Source organism: Numida meleagris, chromosome 14 (genome assembly GCF_002078875.1).
Source record: "Numida meleagris isolate 19003 breed g44 Domestic line chromosome 14, NumMel1.0, whole genome shotgun sequence".
NCBI lineage: Eukaryota > Metazoa > Chordata > Aves > Galliformes > Numididae > Numida > Numida meleagris.
In genome coordinates, this window is record NC_034422.1 from 6,533,741 (window position 1) to 6,554,714 (window position 20,974).

At 42.3% G+C, this 20,974-nt stretch overlaps 2 protein-coding genes and 1 long non-coding RNA gene across 3 annotated transcripts in view; 1 reads left to right on the plus strand and 2 right to left on the minus strand.

The window, feature by feature from the left end:
- On the minus strand, positions 1 to 4,065 carry ERP29 (endoplasmic reticulum protein 29). Its single transcript, XM_021413398.1, has 3 exons — positions 3,905 to 4,065; positions 2,336 to 2,474; positions 1 to 1,651 (listed from the first exon to the last, which is right to left on the minus strand). Exons 1-3 carry the CDS (start codon positions 4,019 to 4,021, stop codon positions 1,149 to 1,151), a joined length of 759 nt encoding a protein of 252 aa, XP_021269073.1. The 5' UTR covers positions 4,022 to 4,065; the 3' UTR covers positions 1 to 1,148.
- LOC110406635 lies at positions 542 to 11,612 on the plus strand. The gene is made up of 3 exons (XR_002443534.1): positions 542 to 676; positions 9,848 to 9,931; positions 11,479 to 11,612. It is a non-coding gene; the product is annotated as an uncharacterized LOC110406635 (long non-coding RNA).
- The window catches only part of NAA25 (N(alpha)-acetyltransferase 25, NatB auxiliary subunit), a 27,998-nt gene continuing 11,588 nt past the window's right edge, over positions 4,565 to 20,974 (minus strand). Inside the window, exons 12-24 of the mRNA XM_021413385.1 lie at positions 19,449 to 19,656; positions 18,560 to 18,649; positions 17,635 to 17,815; positions 16,900 to 16,999; positions 12,384 to 12,535; positions 11,998 to 12,123; positions 11,461 to 11,704; positions 11,115 to 11,238; positions 10,722 to 10,787; positions 10,160 to 10,257; positions 9,803 to 9,913; positions 9,218 to 9,364; positions 4,565 to 7,790 (exon numbers count right to left, since the gene is read on the minus strand). Of these exons, the coding sequence (XP_021269060.1) occupies positions 7,668 to 7,790; positions 9,218 to 9,364; positions 9,803 to 9,913; positions 10,160 to 10,257; positions 10,722 to 10,787; positions 11,115 to 11,238; positions 11,461 to 11,704; positions 11,998 to 12,123; positions 12,384 to 12,535; positions 16,900 to 16,999; positions 17,635 to 17,815; positions 18,560 to 18,649; positions 19,449 to 19,656 (1,770 nt within the window). The 3' untranslated portion in view covers positions 4,565 to 7,667. The remainder of the gene's footprint in view (positions 7,791 to 9,217; positions 9,365 to 9,802; positions 9,914 to 10,159; positions 10,258 to 10,721; positions 10,788 to 11,114; positions 11,239 to 11,460; positions 11,705 to 11,997; positions 12,124 to 12,383; positions 12,536 to 16,899; positions 17,000 to 17,634; positions 17,816 to 18,559; positions 18,650 to 19,448; positions 19,657 to 20,974) is intronic.

Consider the following 20,974-nt stretch of genomic DNA (forward strand, 5'->3'; position numbering starts at 1 on the left):
TTGGAACCAGTTTTTTATTATTATCAGAGCAATATTAATACACTTCCTCTTGCAGCTCTTCATACCCACCCCAGGATTCAAAAGGCAGCAAAGCTCCCACAGAAATCAATTTGCTTAGCTGAAAGCACAGTCTCAAGGTAAAGCGGGAAAGTGTTTGACTGTGACCCTGACAGAGCTTTTAAGGGAATTAATGCTTTTTCTTCTTGTCACAAGACCTTGTTTTTAAATAGTTTTAACTCTGCCGAGTGCTGCTGAAGCTTTAGTTTCACAGTGTCGTTCTGAACATCAAGCTGGAGAAAGTATTTTCTTCGTCTTAGCAACCACTTGGAACTTTTAAAATGTCCCTTTCTGTCTCCTGCTCTTATTCATGAGGAGAAATTTGGACAGGAAGAACCGGCAAAAAAAGCATTGGATGCCTTCAGCCATGGAAAAACTCACCTGAATTTAGCTCATCTGCCACTGAAAAAAAGCACATTTTTGCACAAACGGGCGAGCCCAAGTGTAATCACACCTGGAAGAGACCTCAGCGCGCAGACCTCGCTCTGTTGGGGTACCACAAAGGGGTTCCTGCTCCCGTGGGGCAAGCTCTGATGTGCAGAGATCGAACCCCCAGCCCAACAGAGACCGGAGCCTCTGGAGAAGGCAGGAGGAGATGGCAGCTCTTGGTCAGCAACAGGTAAGGACACGACTCAGAGAAAACCCTACCAGGGAGGTGGGGGGGGGGAGGGGGCACAAGGGGTGGATAGAACAAAACCCAAGAGCATTAAAACTGGAAACAGGTGGGGATGGCAGGGGCACCACCTCCATACCTTTGAAAACACGGAATGTGAGACTGAATTTTGTTATTGGTTTGCCAGGGAACAGCTGTAAAAACCATCAGGAATGCGCTCCAGGCCAATATAGTGATTTTTTGGTCTACTTTAACACTGTTATTTGATAGTATTTCACAATACTGGCAGCCTGCTTTAAGGTGTTCTTCCCAACACATAGAATACTGTGTTTTCGAGGAATTGCTTCCTCTTGATCTTGTAACTGAGGATACAAGGACGTCTGCTGCTCTCTTGAAGTCAGCGGGAAGTTTGCTTGCACTAGGAGAACCGGTTAGGACTTGACAGTGTTTCACAGCTTGTACAAAGTTCCCCAACGTATCAGAGCTCATCTCTTTCGTTATTCTTCTTCAGGAAAGAAGTGAGGATATTGAGGCTTTTCTGGAGCTCCTCCTTTTTTCCATCACTCATTTTGTTCTTCTCGATCAGTTTTGTGATTCGGACAACTTCGTTAGCAGCAAACTCTTCTCCCTGCTCCAGTATCTTGCTCATAATTTTCAAGTATTGCTCAGCCGACTTCTTCTCTGTTTCTTTTGCTTTCTCTAAGCTCTTCTGCCCCTTCTTCAGGAGGGACTGGCGTTCTGACTTGTCAGTGACACTCATAAACTTGCTGGCCAGCACATCGTACTCCTTCAGACAGCCCGGCATCCCCAGGTAGATGCCATTACTCTTCAGCCAGCGCTGAATAGCCCCAGCTTTAATGTGGCCAGAGTAAGGTAAGGGATTGTCAAAGTCACCGTCCTGGAACAAGTAAAAGATAGGGTACTTCTCCTTGTCCAGCTTGTACTTTTCTCCCAGCTCAGTGTTCAGTTTATCACCATAATCTACCAAGAGAGAACAAAACACAGTGAAGTTAGAACCTCTTTGCCATGAAATGCCACGCACCGCAACAAAAACCCTCCAGGAAACCATTTGTGCGAGGCAATGCATCTTTAGGTTTTCCAAATGAAAATCCAAAATCCTAACAGTGCTTTGCTGTGCCTCTGATAGCACAAGACATTACCAACATCTCTACGTACAAACCCAGTTCTCCCTATGGGAAAATTTGATTTTTTTTTGTTCTTGCTTTGCTCTATCCATTGATTTGATTTTACAGTTACGCTGTTTTTTTCTCCCGGCCTATGTGCAGAGAGCGTGCCAAGCAACAAGATGTTTTCTGTTCTTACATAAATTGCACTTATTCTTGCAGTCAGAAAACATACCTTGGAGGGATTTCAACTATGCTACTTAGGTAAATCCAGCTGTGCTTACAGAAGTCAGTGTGGGTGAAATTTAGGCTCAAATTCTTAATTCTACCCACAAGGCAAGAGCAAGTGAGGTGCCTGACCCACTCGTCAGTGCTCTTCTCTTGAAGCCAATTACAAGAACATCAAACTACACCAGCTCCGGTGCAATGACCATTTTCTGTGCTTTATCAGCACTACACAGAGGGTTTGCTACAGCAAACTGCAGCGAATTTTATTTTCCCCACCCAAGCACAACGTGGCAATGTGCTCAGAGCTCCTCACCTGATATTCCCACTTCAGCCACCAGAAGATCTTCACTGGAGCCTGAGCTCTCTGCCAGCTTCTTGAACTCGTCTTGCTTCTCTCCATAAGGGTACTGTGTATCAAACTTCACAAGGACAAACTTATGCTTTGGGATCACCTGAAACAAGAAAACAGAAAATCAAAATTCAATCATTTCAGGTTTAAGCAGTGCACAAGGCACTGAAGGTTGCTTTAGCATGTGCTCATCTTCCTATGTGATGAGTAGGTGCAGAGGGAGGATGGAAATTTCATAATTATGGCCTTTGGAAAATGACTCACTGCAGCGTGAAGGAAAAATGCATGTCTATATTCCTGCAGCAGATGATAAAGACGGGACGTGATAGGTTTGGGGGATCTGCTGACAGCTTTATTTATACATGATTTGCTCACTGTAAATCTGATTAGCATCTTGGAAGAAAGTCAATGAAACAACTTCCAGTGGGACATTAAGAGGATAGAGGCCACATCTAATGTCACTCTGCATGTCCCAGCGTGACAACCGGAGCTCTTTGCTAACAGAGGAGCGGGCAGGAGCAGAAATGCCGTGCTGCTTCACTAAACACAGAATTACTGTTTTAACTGATTCCTCTTCACTTGTGCCATTGCTTTTGGATTTTGTTCAGATTATTCCCTTTCCAAAAGAGTTTAGACAGAATCACCAAATTGCAAGGGTTTGGAAGGGACCTCTTGGAGCACCCCCAGTCCCCCTCCCTCCCCTCCTCCACAGCAGCTTCCCTACAGCAGGATGCACAGGAAAGTGCCCAGGAGGGTTTGAACATCTCCAGAGAAGGAGATTCCTCCACCTGCCTGGGCAGCTTGCGCCGGGGCTCTCAGCCTTTCCCTAGCAGGAGATGCTCCAGGCCCCAACCACCTCTGCAGCCCTGCTCTGCTGGACTCTCTCCAGCAGTTCCCTGAGTGCCTTCAGCTGGGGCTCCAGCTGCGGCCTCCCCAGGGCAGAGCAGGGGGAGGAGCACCTCCCTCGCCCCGCTGCCCACACGGGGTGGTAGAAGGGCTGCAGAACGCGGTATCCTTCGAACACCAAAAAAGGTTTGTCACAGCAGAAAATCAAGTGGGGGGCCGTCCCGTGGCAAGAACGATTTTAGGCTTGTGTAGGGCAATACTTTTCACACAGCGCGGCTGCCCGCTGTCCCTTCAGTCCGTGTGCCGCCCTAGGAGGCTTTTCAACAGGCAGGCCCGCGGCGGGGGCCGGCTCCGTGCAGCGGTGCCCAGGGCCGGCCAGGCCCCCGCGGCACGGCTCCACTTGGACCGCGCCGATTGGCTGCGCGCTGCGGCTGCCGCTCTCCTATTGGCTGCGCCGCGGCCGGTCCGGCGCCTCGGCCATTCCGCGAGCCCTGCGCTCTCCTCGCGGCGCAGCCCCGTGCCCGCCGCGCGCTCGGCCGCGCAGACCCCCGGCTCTCGGGGCCCGTTCTGCGCGGCGCGGGCAGCCGTGGTGCTGCACGTGGCGGCGGCGCAGCGCTCCCGACGCGGCCGCACCCCCCTCCCCGAGCGCCCCCCTGAGCGCGGCAGCACCCTCCGGGCGGGCGGTACCTTGTAGAAGGTGATGGTGTCGAGGGGCACGGAGCCCTTGGTGTGCAGCGCGCTGCCGGGCAGCGCCAGGCCAAGTAAGCAGAGGAACAGCAAGCCCACAGCGGCCGCCGGAGCCATGGCGGAGCGCGGAGGGAGTGGGGCTGTGAGTCACGTGAGCGCCGGCCGCCGCCACCGGGGCTCGGCCCGCCCCGCTCCCGCCCCCTGCGCGGGGCTCAGGTGCGGCCCCGGGCGTACAGCGGTCGGCGGCCTTGGGAGTTGCTGCTGGGAGCCGAGCCGCTGAGGGGGTAGCTGGATGGTCAGGGAGTGTGCGGGTCGAGCCTTCTACAAGCACGTGGAAATTTTCATATTGGTACCTGCGCAGTTTTCTTACCCTGAGAAGCTGGGTGAAGCTCGAGTGAGCAACGCACAAAGCCTCAGCAGCAGAGGGATGGAGGATCACATTAAAGAACGGTCACAACCAAACCCCCTCCCTGGCACAAGCATAATTCTGAATCCTCATCCACACGGGGTAAACAATGAGCACACTCCGCGCGCTTTATCTTCCCTCAGTGTTGTTTTTCCATTGCCATACACCAGGATATGTGGGTTGAGCAAAGTTACATGAGAAGCACCTGTTACCTCACAACCATCCAGACAGAAAAATGAAAGAGGCAGTAAAACTGATTTGTAACGAAACTGACTTTTATATAAATTATAAACCCATCCAGTTTAAAGCAGATCTTTTGCAGTTCTCTCACTTATGTCTGTAGAAGGCTGAGGCATACGTATCTTCTACAGTCATAAATTACAATGAATAGTCAAGGAAGAGAAAGTTCAGATAAGGCTGCAGAGACAACAAGAAATCTCATTTAAGATTACTAACGGTTAAAATAAAGTCATGATTATCAATGATCACAAAATATAAATGCAACTCTTGAACAGTTAGAAGTGGTAAAAAGTACAAAATAAGTACAAAATGATGGGGAACACAAACAGGCATTGTACATTTTCTTCTGTATGTAGACAAAGCAGGGTAAGAGACTTCTGACCTTTATCTACACCAGACACCAATTTAAAGCAAAGAGAAGAGTTGAGGAAATCTGTAAAAGGATCGTGGCTCATGATCCCAGTAGTACAAAAGCAGTATTTTTTCAGTCTGTAAACAGTAGACTTTGTAGTTTTTTTCCAAGTATTCTTTTCAAATCATCACCAAAAACAAAAACCCACCCAAGAGTGGAAATGGGTGAACAGCAGCAATGGGTTATAGCCTGAATTTCTTACCAAGTGCCAGTGGGACATATGCTGGAGGGGAAACACTCTTTTGTAAGAAATATATATTTAACTGTACACAATTTGTAAGAGAATTTTTCCCTCAACTAAGCCCCCAGCCAATCTGTACACAATCATTTTTGTATCCCACCATCTCCTCCCAGAGAGGATTTACAGCTTGTGAAGGGATGGCATCTGGTTTATAAAACACTGAGTAATCAAAAAATTGTATTTGACAAGTTTATCATTCACTAGTGGCCAGACCTGGAAATGGGACAGCAGGCAACGCTGAAACACAGCCAGCATTCCCCATGCAGACCTGCAGATGGTTTGAGACTAGCCACCAGCAGACCTGAGCCATGCCAAGTGCTGACAGGAAGCGAGCCATGCTTCCAGCTCCTCTCAGACTGCTTCATATGACACGTCTCCCCCCACAGTTTCAATTCTGCTTTTAAGGAAATGGATGCAGAAAACTTTTTTTAAAGCAAGTTCTGCTTTCTGGCACGTGGGATTCTAAAAGCTTGATTTTATTAACATTACTTCACTTACACTGTCAGTGTTGTTTACTGAAATGACTGGTTGAGTTCAACTTGTTGCAGCAGCAGTGCCAAGGAAACTCCAGCACAAGCCAGCCCCTGGACTGTGCCCTCTGGATGAGGATGCTGTGTCAACTCTGCATTCAACACTGGTGTTGCATGAAGCCCTATCTACAGTTGCACTGCCGTGGGAAAGGGATGGGGCAGACAAGTATCAGCCATTGCTGATATTCCTTCTTTAATTAAAATGAGCAGTGCAGATTTCTGGCTCAGTGCTTCTCCATTAATTGCATAATTGCAGCACATACCCTATGCGTTTCAAAGCATCAACATCAGTTATCAGTCTTGCTTTAATTTAAGGAACACACCCTTCTTTCCCAAATGGTATTTCTATACAGCGTATAAGACAGTTCAGTTTGCTCAGGAAAAGTATTACTATAAAACAGACTAAACACATTTTGGTATTCCTCCAGCCCAGAGCACTTACCAGACATCCCAGTTAAACCATTAGGATCTCCATTACAATTTAGACAACCTGCAGACAGCCTTCTTTCCCTTACAGGATGGGGCAAAGCAAAACTAAATCCAGCAAGAGCAGCAATGTGAAATTTTTACATGGGGATTTATTTTAAAAAAATACTCTCATCAACATTCTAGCATTTCTAACAAAACATATTCAGAAGAGACGACAAAGGATTGTCAGCTCTCTTAAAACTTTAAATATAGATACTCCAGATACTAGCTGCTTTAAATCAGAAGGAATCTGTAAAAGTCTGACCTGTCCCTTGGATTGTAGGTGCAACACATACTTTTTTTTTGCCTACAAGTTTTAGGCTGCATTACTCATTTAAAATGAAAAAAAAAAAACAACAAAAAACAACAGCAGAAATGCAGATTCAGTGGGAGCAGATGATGTGATTGCACTAAGAGAATGCCTAATGAGCTAGTACTTGAATAATCAAAGATCAACCGCAAAAAGCAAGCATACAGTTATAAAAAGTATTCTCAGCCTTATACTACAGCGGAAGCAAAAGTTACCTCTGCCAACTTAAAACCAAAGCCAATAGGATTTAATTTCTATGAAAATATTTAAGTCTTAAAGTCTCAGTAATCTAAATACACTTCTTTAGAAGTCATGATGATTGCTGTTTTACATTAAACTGTCATGAAATTAGAACGCAGTGTCAGACGTCACTGCAGCTATTATATACACGGTCTCTACTCCTGTCTGTTTTTGACGAAACACGGACTCCAATCTCTCTAAAGCTTAATGGCCAAGTTTGCTCCTCATCAGGCTTGAAGTTTTTCTGAACATGAAAGCAACCTGTGTGTATGCTGATACCACCTCCTTCCTCCAGCAGCTCTCTCCACATTCAGCCCTTAGAGGAACCTGCCTCACCACTAGGCTCTGCTGGAAAGCTGCACACCGAGGGCGATCTGTCAGTGCAGCCTTCCATCTCCCTGCTGGGCCAGTGCACTGAACTCAGTAGGACCAGGTGGCTTGTGGACAAAACAGGCAGCTCCAGAACTGGCTCATTACGTTGGAGGTGGCTGAATGCGGGCATCTACAGCTTCTGCATTCTAAGGCAAGGACCATACAAAAATTATAAACACTGTATGGTGATGAAAATACAACTCCTTTGAGATTTATGCTTTACACTGGATTTCTATTGCTGCTTCTAAAGACCATCTCCAGTTGTTTCTAGAGATCATAAGGGAAGAAAGTTAATTTTTCTCCTGTTGTAATATGCTTATGAACATGTATAAAAAGTGGTCAAACCCCGATAAGGGTCCCTGCTTCTTGTTTATGTACAATAATTTAAGTCAGCTGAATACATCTGTAATACCTAAAAAAATTGTTTTATGATTTTAAGTCCTTCATGCATTATGAGGAAGTTCTGGATTAAAGTGATGGTATATTGGATGTTGCTTCTGTCTGGGACTCTGGTGTCACTCTCCTGTGGAGTCTCAACAATTTCTCAAATCTTTAGTTTTTTAATAGTATCAAGTCTCTTTTTCAGCAGTTCTCCAATTTCCTGAACCGAGTGGTGGTAACTGCTCTGGACCTTCCCTTGCACAGTCTTTGTAAACTTTTTTTCTTCCTGCAAAATGCAAAAGAGAAACCATTCACTCAATAGCAGTTGTTCAAGTCCTCCCATGAAACTTCCCCCACCATCTCAGTAAACACTAATAAGAAATTCATTACGACTACAGGGTAAGTTTAAGAAGGGAATATCATCGGCACACAATAAAGAATGCATGGTATTCCCCAGGCTAAAAGGCATCACACAACACTGCTGGCATTGCTCTTGCATGGACAGTGGGGTTAACTCTGACCTTTGTGTACAGAAATGCAAACAATGCATTTCTGTACACAAAAAGAACAAATCTCGGTGCCCAAAGTAGCAGAGAAAACCACTGATCTGTCAAGAGGTTACTTCCTCTAAGGATGCCTTCTGCTGATCTTTGTATAGATAAGTAACCAGAGAAGCCTGAGTGCCTTCTGTTGTGGGAAAAACCTCTCTTCAGCAGTAAGCTTTGGCTGGCATATCACCAGTAACACTCCATTCCTGAATCACACCAGAATTTTCACTAACACTTGAACATGAGAACTTTTTTTAAAAGCACTTTTTAGTTCTGAATGCACAGGGCTGCAAACACAGCTCTGGCTCTGAGCAGAGCTATACAGATTGCCTGTACCTGGATTTACAGCAACCATATCAAACAACAAACGGAATAGCAAACATCATGACTAAACACAAGAAAAGTCACAGACTCCCAGCAGTGCTTCTGCTCAAATCCACGTGAATCTGATGCATGGTTTTTGCAGGTCTGCCTTGAGTAGCTATTTGATGTCTTCCACAAGGATGGGAATATGGAGGAATCTACTGACTCAAAGAACCAGAACAATCACAAAGATCTCAGCAATTATCTGAAAATACCTTATCCCTCTGATGCTGAAATTTCTTTGGTATTAGGAAAATGTACTATTAAACTTTTATTGAAAATCACATAAATTACAGTCTAAGATTCCCTTGCTTTATCAGATTTTGGTGTTTTTTTCTTTTGTTTTCAAAAAGACACTTCTACATCAGCTTCACATGGCAACAAGACAAGGGTAACGCTCTGTGAAATAAAGAGGACTAATTGAAAAACTACAAGCTGGCTAACAACAGGTTACATGGATACAGTTCTGAAACAGATTAGTGCAGCATTTAAACCCTCCCCAATTAAAAAAGCCTTAGGATCTTCCTAGATGAACATGTATGCCAGTGCCCTGTAGGTCAGACTTTTTCCTATTTTAGGAAAAATGCATCAGAAATCTCTTTTTGTCTTAAGTGACAGCTCATCAGACGAGGCAAAGTCACTGTACCACGTGAAAAACTACCAAAAAAAACCCTAATTCACCATTCCAAAATTCAGTTTGGTCCCTAAAATCTGCTTAATAGCAACTAAGCAACTAAGTCATCCTCAGCAGGTTATCTGTCACAAGCACACTGATCACTCAGATAACAATGCAAATTCTTACCTGTAAAAGCAGAGTGTCCTTGAGGGACAACTCTTCAAGTTTTAGTGCAGACAGAATTATTTCAAGCCCTTTGATGTGATCTATTACATTGGAAGTTAACGTCTGTAGTTCGGTAACATAATCCAGAAAGTGTGTAAATACAGGTGGCTATAAAAATAAATACATGCTTTTAATCTATAAACACATATTAATGTCTCTTCAATGACTATTTTATATGACAACTCCATTCATAATGCTTATTCTATACCATGCCCACATACCTCAATGCTTAAGCTTAAATCTACCTATCCAGATAAACACTACCAGTTAACTAGCTTACTGTAGTGCAGTCAAGGCAGGGAGGTCTGTGATAGTCTAACTGTATTTCTCCTTATAAAGTTGTCACACCGTGTCAGAGATATGGCAGAAGACAGAAAAGGAGTTTTAAAAAAATCACTTCCAAGTACACTCCAACCTACATCAGACTCTACAAGGCAGAGTTTATGCAAAACAGTTTGTTAACATGCCATCTATCCTGATTTTTCTTTCAGTACAAATAGCTGGATTAAGGGATGGGAGTGGAGGAGAAAAAGGTATATTATCTACCATAGCTAAATTGCTTTCTTTTTTTTTCTTCTTCTTTTTTTGCAGGTTGGATTTAAAAGGTCGAAGGACACCGTCACAGTAACTCGATACCCACTGAGTGATGGAGATAGTCTGGAAAGAGAGGTACAGGTATGTTACAAGCTACGTTTACAGGAGGCTTCTAGACTAATTTTAGTGTACATACTGGAAAGATTCAGAGTTAGAATATGCAAGAGTTCTGCTTTCATGACTGACTGAGATCAAAAAACTTTCACTGCATTTTAGCATTTTGATCCCAACATTTCCACTGTATAGTGCTCCCCAATTTTTATTTTCCAGCAAAAAAAAGAAAAAAGAAAAAAAGAAAAGAAAAAATACCTCAACAAAGAAGACTAAGTTTTCTAGCAGGTTTGGCTGAGTTTTCAAGGTGCCATCTCTGACTTCAATCAAGTCACCTTTACATTTATTGAACAAGTCTGAAAAGAAAAAAGAAAAAAGGAAAGCCTTATTCAGGACATGCAGATCAACCAACCCAAATGCTCATCTTTTGTCCAGCACGTATCTTGGTGTAGTGATCAGTCCTCTGACTGCTTTGCTATTGATAAATTTAGCCAAACACACTCAAGAAAGTCCAAAGTTTCCTCTAATTTCTATTTCTTTACAAATAGTATCTCCACACAACACTTGGAACAAATATCACAGAACAACAGTTGCTAAGATTAGGCTGCAAGGTAATGACGTGACAGGGCCTAATAACATTATGTGGATGCAACAACTTTGTGATCAGACAAGCTAGGAGGACTCTCAGCCTTGCTCTCAAGCATCTTTCAAAATGGTTTGCAGATGCATTAATGCATTTTCCCACATTTGCAGCACACTCAGGACCTTATAACACAAAGCACTTACTATCAGTGCTTTTTTTTGTCGAGTTACTACTTACCTGTTAGCCGTTCTATTAAGGACTTGAAACTATTTCCTATCCTCTCCTGAACTTCTGCTGAATCTTCTGAAAGAAAAAAAAAAGGGGTTCTGTGTCTCCTGCTCCCAGAAAACCAGCAGGCATTTAAATGTGATTTAGTGCTAGCAGTGGAAAGCTAATGCAACTGCTTTAAGAGAGGATGCTGTATTACATCAACATACACCACAAAAATGAAGACATGGATAAAGCATTGAAGTGTTGTCTCCCAGGTAACAGAACCATTCAAAAATTAAAACAAGTGAGTTTGGTACACATCACCCAATACCTAGCAGTTTTCAAACTAAGTGGAAACATGCCACGTTCCCTCCCACCTCAATAACCATCTGGTTATGCCCCTGCCCCTCAAACACTTACCTAAGCCATTGGTATCTAGTTCATAAATATCACTAACAAGATAAAACAAGCTAGTCTGGCATTGACAGCTGCCATTACTGAAGAAGCCAGCCATTCGGGTAGGAGGAGGGCCAAGGACAGGATACTAGGCAAGAAGCAAAGAAAAAGATAAAGGTGTTGCAGCTTTTCCTTATCCAGAACACAGTGTTTGTCTCTGGCACATCTCTCAGTCAGATTCATACACTACAAACTCAGGGTCAGTTAAGTGCATTCTGCAGCCTGCTGGACGTTACAAGATGCATTCAGTTTTTCTGCTTGCATTCACGTTCATTTAATATTTGAGGATAGCTTTTTCCTTAATGGGTACCTGAATTTTTTGTTCTAGAAACTTCTTCCCTGAATCCACTGCCGCTTCCAGCTGCTGAAGCAGAGATCGAATTGTATCAATCTTGGATGAGACGCCATTCTCTGCAGTCTTTTCAGAGTTCTTTGGTTGAATACTGTGACTAAGAGTTGGGAGTCCGCTTACTAGCCTTAAAGTTAAAGACCGGATTCGCAACCACAGGGTTTCTTCCTCCAGTGAGAGTTTCCTATGTTCTTCAGAAATGTCCCTAGAGAAAGGCATCAAATGTTTTCAGGAAAATGCTTAAAGTTTTGCACAGGTGCAAGCTTCACTCAGGTACAAAAGCCTACCTGATGTCAAATAATGTATTAGGAGGAAAGAACGGTCAGAAATTCAGAAAACCATTAATATGTAAAAAGGCAGCACTGCTAGAAGTGATGAATGAATGTTAAGTTTGCAGTTAGCCAGTCTAGAGAACATATATGTTGCCCTGAAAGGATTTTCTTCACCATATGCTGTAGGAACAGGTGCAGGACTACAGTAAAAGACATTTCTACTCACCTGTCTTTTGGATCCCAGTTAAACAAGACTGTCAGGTCTCTGTTGTCACGCAAATCTTTCCATGGAATGTCATCCTCTTCAGGGCTCAGACTCATGGACTTTATACTTTCTTCTAAACTAGACGATCTGTACATAAGATTAAATATTATAAAATCAAACATTCGATCACTAGAAACAAACACTTAAAAGACTGCATTCTCTCCACTGTTCAACTCCTCAGATGTCACCAATATTACACTAAGTACAGAGAAGGATGCTGAAAGAAAGATCAACCAAGAGCAACTATCAGGTTTTCGTCAAAGAGCTGCTTGGTCAATATTCTACCTATGCATAAATCTTAATTTTTGTCACATGGAAAGTATTGCATCTACTGCTGCTATACTTACATATTTGCTTCAAGTAAAAGGTCTAACAACATCCGTTCTGTGCGAACTTGTGCAAAGTGAAGGGAAGAGTTCAGCCTATTTCTAAATGCAATGAATTCTGGAATCTTCTCAAATGCACCGTATTTGTAGGCTTGAATGATGTATTCTGAGGTCTACAAGAAAACACACACCAGCTTTGTATTAGTTACTTCCATAAATTCAGAACAACCAAGAGTTTAACATGGTCAATACCAAGAAACTGCATTTCTGTGGCTTTCACTGACCCAGAGGTACAGAATCAGGCAAGTACTCAAACCCTGGGAGAATCTTGCAGTTTTGCTTATCTAAGTCATCCAAGTAGTTTTGTTCCTTAAATTTAATAATGCCTAGAGGCTCTACTGGGCAGTGCTATTAAGTAACCAAACCAACAATGAACAAAATCAGGTTGCTGTCAATACAGACTGAAAAATACTTATAGGTTGCAAGAGATGATTTTGGAAGTTTGTATTTTATTGTTGTTTTTCAGATGCATTATTCAATTTGTTGTTTCACTGTAAGAAGTACTTTCAGGCAAAACAGACACATCCCAGATTTTCTGGAACTGACTTGGATGTGCATCACATATTACCACAACACAGATAAAAAAATTACTCACACAATTTTTTGTTTCTCTTTTTTATTAGTTTTTTCTTTAAATACAGTATCAGAAGATATGCACACATACATGTGTTAAAATACAATCTAACCAAAGAAAGCTGTCAGTGTCCATAGGATAGTTTGCTTCCCCTCTGATGAAGTGCAGCAATATGAGCCACCTAACTAACATTTCTCATCTGTCCAAGCAATTTCCAGAAGGAGATTTCTGTGATGACGGTGTCCCAAACAAGCAGAATTTTTCACTCAGATGTATAGTAACTGGAATGACAGAGTGAACAACTTTATGATCCCTGTCAATACAGATGCCTGTATGTTTAAATCAGAGCTTCTCCGTAACAGAGAAATTCTGGCAGATCAAGTATTTTCTTCGTAGCGTGACTATGAAGTGCACTGAAGATTAGAGGCACCAGAAGGTCCCCAGGGCAACTGAAATCTGTACTGCACAGACCAAGACAACCTGCCTGGAAGGGTTTGAGAGAAGAGGAGCTATCACTCACAGATAAAAACCCCTGTTTTTTTTTCCTCCTTCCAAAATAAGAAATGCCTTCTAGATAGCTCTGCCTTTTTCCTAAGCAATTTGGTTATTTGCACTATATGAAAAAAATATGCCAAATATTCAGCAACATACCCTCTGATATACAGCCTTGCAGAGGTCATTGTCAGGCTACAGGACTGCACTATGGGTGCTAATTCAACTGCATCGACGTGGTTTTAAAATCCCCATAAGACACGGTGTTCTGTTTGCCTGCGGATCTGGAGAAATTAAAGACGGACGGACACAAGAAAATTAGAGAGATTACTTGTAATTCTGCATATTTAAAGGAGGACTATCTTGAGAAGAATGAAGTTGCCTTTTTAGTATCAGACAAATATAGCAATACTGCCTTTTCTGTCCTCCTTGTCTTTGGCATCCTCTCTCAGGACAGAAGTATCACGTCAAGACTGCACAGTATCCTGGAGGGCTGTTACTTATGAGACCCACTCTTAAAGAGGATTCACTTCAGATTGTTAAGTTCAGCAAGTCAGAAGGACAACATCCAAAGCGGTGACCTTGAATTACTAGCGATGTGTATATATATATATATATACACACATTTTAATACCAGATCACTTTGTTCATACTCCACACTTCCTGCTTTAGGCAGAGCCCTGTGCATAGCATAGAGTGCCTGCAGGACACGCTCCTTATGTTGTAGCAGACATTCCAGCTAAAACATCAATCTACAGAGGAGCAGGCAGTAGCTGAAATCAGGTAAAAAGATAACCCTGGTAGGATAGTCCTCATTTAACACTGCAGTTAGATACTGTAATGGGACATGGGACCTGAAAGGGAAGCTGATACCAAGATTCTGATCATGAAAGGGAAACCCCAGCAGAACCACTGCAGCACAGAAACTGGTGGCATATTCTGAGCTCATGATATTGGAGACATAGGAAAGAACTGGTTTTTTTTCTACTCTGTTCTTGACACATCTCAGATGAACAGCACGCTGAATTGAGCCTTCTCCTGCTGCAGCCTGCACCTTATGGTTGTTTTTGCAGACACTTGCTATTTGCAGGCTAATATGGCTTGTGAAGGGTTTCCCACTAAAACAGTCTGAAGATGATAATCACTGGAAGCATCCAGAACCCATGAGATTTGGCTACTACTCAAGAACAACAATGGCTCACAGTTCTTTGGCTGCAGTACTCCAAAAGACATGACATGAGCAGGATCCAGAGACACATCTTTGTCTTGTAGCATGAAGCATGTAATACTGATTGCATTGTTTTACCCCTCTCTTGGGATTTCAGCCTTTTAAGGTGCGGTAGTGAGGCAAGTTGAACAATTCAGGCACTGTTTTTTCAGTATTTCTTGATGACGAATTGAGTAGCATTTTCCTGGCAACAGCACTTGGAACATGGTTCAGTGAGTCTTTATCAGTGTGCATACGCTGAGCTACTGGAGACAGTCACCTTGTGCTCTGCAAGCACTTTTATCATTCCTGACAAAGAGAAAGACCTTCCTACTTCAATTAGAATGTTTTCCAGGGAAAGAAGATTTCTTGCTGCTTTACAATACAGTGTTCCCAAGCAGATAAATCACATCCGGTAGTTTTTTTCAGTTCACTTTTTCCACCTGCCACAGTGCAGTGGAACATTTCATTTAAACAGTTGGTTCCAGGCATTGGTTCCAGGTATGCTTTTCACTAAAGTCATTCAGTGTACGTTAAAGACTGCACAACTGTCACTGCCAACAAGAGACACGTGGGAGAAAGCTGTTTGGATCCGAAACTTCACTCTAGCACAAAACATTGTACTCAGGAACACACAGATTTTTAGCAAGTAGTATCAGTGCTTAAAGAATAAGCAAGTGAGGGAAGCAAAGGAGAGTGAGCTTCCACCACATGACCCACATACATCGCTGTGCATCCCCCTCCCTACAGGGAAATTTCCATGTGAGGGACAGGTCACAGTAACCAGCATCTACCTTCTAGGCACAGGTTAAGTGACAACTGGTACCTTGCACACAGGAATAATCTGGGCTGCCAACAGCACAAGAATACTCATCTGAGGGATCACTATCTGAGCACTTTCAGCATCTTTACTACTCAGTACAGATAATTCTTTTGTTTTTATCTACTGCTGGGATGGTGAAAAAACAGGTTGTGTATCTGCAGAGCCCTTGCAGCCAACTTAGCCATTAACTGGAAGAGTTAAAACTGGATTGCACCGTTGTTTCTTAAGCGTCAAGTGAAAATAATTTTCTTCCCCCACCTCTTAGCAATGAACAAACTGTAAAATAGAGGACATAAAAGAATAGAGGGCATATTCTCAACTCCTCAGAACGGGACTGTCTTGCATGTCTTAGGGAGACAGACTAATATTATGCATATAGTTTCCTACCACTATTCTGGACTATTTTTTTTTCTTATTTGCCTAATGCATTTCCATCAAGATTTCAAGAGAGTTGTTTACCGTTCTCCCACTCAACCCATTTTTCATGCTTCCATGGAAAACGTGAAATGAAAGTGGTATTTTCCCTATGAACTCACATCACAGTGTACTTTCCAAATAAGACTAATGACAAGTACTGTTACTAATCAGCAAGCTACAAGTATGACAGATGCCCAGGTCATAGCATGTATTTTAAGAAGGACCCAATCTCTTGGAGGAATTCATCTGCCCTCCTCTCTCCATTCCATTCCCAAGGTTATCAGTCAAGACAGCTTTCTTTTAATTCACACCACTTTGTGGGGGTGAACTGCATAAAGCAGGTAGCTCCCATTCGCACAAGACCAGACTTAGCACCCTATCACTTGAAAATAATGCAGTTAGTCGCGGCTTCAAGAGTTAGCTTTTCCCCTCTGAAATTCTCCCACATTGTTCTCTGCACTTCCATTTGCCGATGTGCATTCTCCACCACCCATTTGCCCAAGTCAGCCACAGCTAAACCACACGGCTTCAATGAGTGCAATACAAAGCTCGTATATGTAACGTCATCATCATCTTGACCCACCATCCCCGGCTGCTGCATGACTTTTCAAAGTGCCAGAAGTCATATGACACCAGGACTTATTTGTCACATCACATGCCACGCTTATTCTCGTAAAATCACAATTCATTCATTTATAAGTGATCACAGCAACTTTTTGAGTATTCACATTGGCTTGTATAAATAAAAACCTAAAACAAAACTCCACCTAACAAGTTACAAACCTTCGTAGTGAGAAATACAGGCTGAGGCAACCTTTATGATGAACACAAAGCTGCATGTATTATTCCTCTGTGTGACTACCTGCTATGGTCCTGTAAGCCTTTACGTACGGCACAGAATTCAGTATGGCATTCTCAACATAACTGCCCTGCTACAAGGATGCAGAGGTTTCTTTCAACTTACATCTTTCTGGTTGGAGTGGAAAAACCTGAGTGCAAAATTGCAGGATTGGGATGCAGCAGCGTAATGGCCCAGTGACTCTGCATAGCGTGTCAGAAGATAGCTGCAACACAACACAGCACAAGTCAAACATCAGCACACATGCTGGGGAATTCTGAATTTCAAATGCAGCTCTGAACAGAGCTACAGCCCACTTCAGCTTTACTGAGAAGTCTGGAGATTCAACAGGGATATTCTCAACATTCATATTCAGACTTAAGCTTTTAACAGAATTCCTTTAAAGGAAGGAATTCTTCATTGCATGTGGGAGCTCGGAGTTCTTGCTCACTTAATGAGGTGGATGGAGCAATTTTAGTGTGTTTGTGAGTGCCTAACTGAGGCAAGGCCATTTGGTTGTGTTTGCTTTAACCACTGCTCCCAAACTTTGCTCAGCAACAACCCAGGCTGGAACACCTAGCTACAACTGGCACCAAGATATATATTTCACAGATTTATTTCAGATGCTGTTTAATTAACGTTCCTAAGGTCCATAAATGATTAAAATCACACAGGAAAGATACTCTACTAAAAGCAGAGCACACTTTAGTAGACGCATTTTACACAATTCCAGAACACTTTTATAGAACACAGTAAAAATCTGACAATCTGCTATCTTTCAGTAGCAATGACAACTGAAGATCTCAGTAATGGTTACCGGAGGGTCACCACAACCAATTATTCTCAGTATATACTACCCACCCGATGGTGTCGTGCTGTATGTGTTTTGCATCAAGGCTGGAGTAGAGCTCTGCAACCGGTTCGAATGCACCAAGCCTGCAGTAGATTCGAATGAGCAGCAATTTAAACTGAGCATTAGAAGGACTATGAGATAATCCTTCTTCTAAAAGGGTTAGGCACTGCCACACAGCCATCTCTTCACCTGGTGAAGAAGATAAAAACAGAGGTGTGAACAGGGGAAGGTATTTCACACTGACAGCACAATTCACTTCAGCATCAAAGCTCCCTTCCTCATTTTGCACTTCACTCAGCATATTCCATTGTATTTTAATGTGCAGATAACATTCATCAGCCAAGTTTTTGGCCTTAAAACATAGCACCCACGCCAGCACTACAGCTGGTGGAAGAATAATTCTTCACAGGGATAATATCCAGCCCACATCTGCACAGAGCGCAACCCTCACATACTGTAGAGATATTTCTGAGACTATTAAGGCAGAGCAGATGTGAAGCACAGAATTACTAAAACCAGAGCAATGAGTCTCAGCAAAAGTCTAGAAGCCAGGAATCCAGGACACGAAGTACATCAAGGAGAAAAAGAAATATTTTCAAAACACCTCCGGTATCAGAAGGGAGTTATCAGCAGAACTTGTGCAAAGGGAGAGAAAAATATCTACATGGCAAACTTGGAACAAGCTTCTGGGGACAGACAACATCAAGCTGCATGAGTTATCAGCAGCGTTCTGCCAGGACTTACACAAATTATTAAAAAAAATAGATCCCTTTAGAGGTCAGCAAGATTGAGAGGCTCCTGAAATACCACACAGCGAGAAGAGACTGAAAGCTATGAGGCTAAAGAGCAATGCCACATGCACACTAGCCACACAGACGCAATCTGCCTACCCAGAGTCACCCCAGGTGGTATTAAGCAAATTTAGAGACGTACCTTCCTCTAGCCACAGGTCAAGCAGCAGGTGAACTGCAAGGAGGCAGTAATAATCTGAAAACTGCAATTCAGTTTTCAAACAAGTTTTTCCTAAAAAGAAAGACAAAGTTACCCTGAGTTACAGAGTTAAAGAACAACCACGCTGTCAGCTGTTTCTCACATTGCCAGCACTATCAAGTGGCACAGACACCTGGCAGATGATAACCACTGCTTAATTTGTAAATCCCAGAGTTTTCTTTACAACTAAAACTGTACACATACTCTATATCTTCAGTTTTTTCCCCCCTCAATTCATTGTGCTTGAGTTGTCAAAGCAACACATTTTATTTTGTCTAACATTACACTTCCTTGGCTCTTTTGTTCTTGGATTCAAACTCCAAATAGAAGCACTGAAAAAAAAATCAATAGTTTTAACACAAATTCAGCTTTTTTCCTTCCTGATAATGAATGAATTCCTGTTCATGATTCAGAAAAAAGAAGCCTGGTCACTTCATATGTTAACATCTGCTAGAAGAAAAGACTTTATAACTCTAGGATCCAAAAAGTGGTAATGATGCCCATGTTTTTGTCTTATATACACCATTGATAAAACTTGTCTTTGCTTAAAGGCACAGGCAAGCATACAAATGTACCACGTGAGCTACTCAGGAATATCTCATTTACTTCAAAGATATAAATTTGAAAAAAAAGAATTAAAAGTAAACACAGAATTCAGGTGCCCCAGGATGTAATAACAAAGGAGAGAACACAGTATTAGCTAGCTGCACAGTGGATGTTATACATCAGCAGTGACAGAGGCCATCAGTTTGTGCTGTCCCATTCCCCTGGAAAGAAAAACTCTGAAGCTCACACAAAAGCTACAATGCCAGATTCAAAAGTTTTTCCTCACCAAACTCCAATCCATGGTGGTATCTTAACATTAACTCCTGGACCACAGTCAGCTTTTGCTTCTTATCCATGGCATGATAGATCCCAAGCAATCTGGAGAGCTGCACCACACACAAGTGTTGCTGAAGAGCTTTGATATCGGCTGGCAGTGCAATTTCACTCTCTGCTGTTGATGACAGAGGGATTACTTCCAACAATTGACTGATGAACTGGAAGAAAAACAGTTGTTAGATTCTGCAGGCCAGCTGGGACTACACAAACAGAAGACATCATTTCCTCTCAAATCAAGAAAAGCAAATGAGGTGGATGTGTCAGCATAAACCTTGACATCACACTGAAATCAGTAGTTAAAGAGCTTGCTTTTTAATTTTGGTGAGCACGAGTTATGCTTTTGCTTAACAGCTTAGCTCATCAAACAGAGAAAAAAAGTTTCCAATACATTGACACACAAGGGATTTCAAGCACTTGTTAACACTCAAAGTAATAACATGTGCAATCAAAATAATAAGTTACTGAAAGTCTACAGCACACTTAATGGGAAATTGTGGTTTTGTACTAGTTATTACATTTTCTTTCAAGTCTGAAGCAATGCAGCATACCTAGTGACATCATCTCTGATTAATTTTTTAAAATTAAATTGTAAGAAAAGCAGTGTCTCACTGTTTACAATTTTATTTAATGGGAGACAGTGGATTTCTCACAATAAAATCAAGATTGGACAGCGTTTTTTTCTTGTTGCCTTAAAATTCAACAGTATTTACAAACTTAAAAATGAGTTTAAGTTAATGAATTCAGCTTTACTACATTTGGTCTTGAAATAAAAGAACTACAAGTGCAAGGGAAAAAAAAATACAAAAAACCATACCAGGAATAACAGCTAGGTAAGAGGAACACAGCACCATGCACAGAAATTCTAGTTTTCCTACAGATTTTGATGAAGACTTTGACAAATATTTGCAGTTTGAGATTTTACTGAGTTGGGCAAGAGCAACCAAATCACTATGTTGCATACTTCAATTCAAGCCTCTAGAAATTCAAGACTGATGTTACAGTAACAATTATTTTTGGAGTATCTGCATGTTTTCAGTCGCCAAGCAAGATCACTAAGATTTCTTTCTTTTTTCCTGGAAAGAAGAGATTAAATCTGTTCAGCAATTCCTGAGTTACCTTGCAACGGGATCACAGCTTCCAAAATTATGAGTTAAATGTACTGCTGACCACAACTGCTGCCAGTGGGTAAGAACACACTTTCCACTTACAACATCACCAGTACATGCCAAGGCCACCATTCTCCTCATTAGTAAGGCTTACAAGTCAAAATACTTTAATAAACTAAGAAAACAAAAATACTATCTATACCTTGTTTACAAATATTTTAATGAAAAGCCTCTGGCTGATCCAGGATTCTCCATCTAGCCTACCCAGCACTAAATTGTACACAATGGCTTCGAGAAACAATGAGATGAGTGACAGGATTCCCAGCTGCTGAAGTCATTCAACAAGCTACTCATGACTCTGCACAAACAG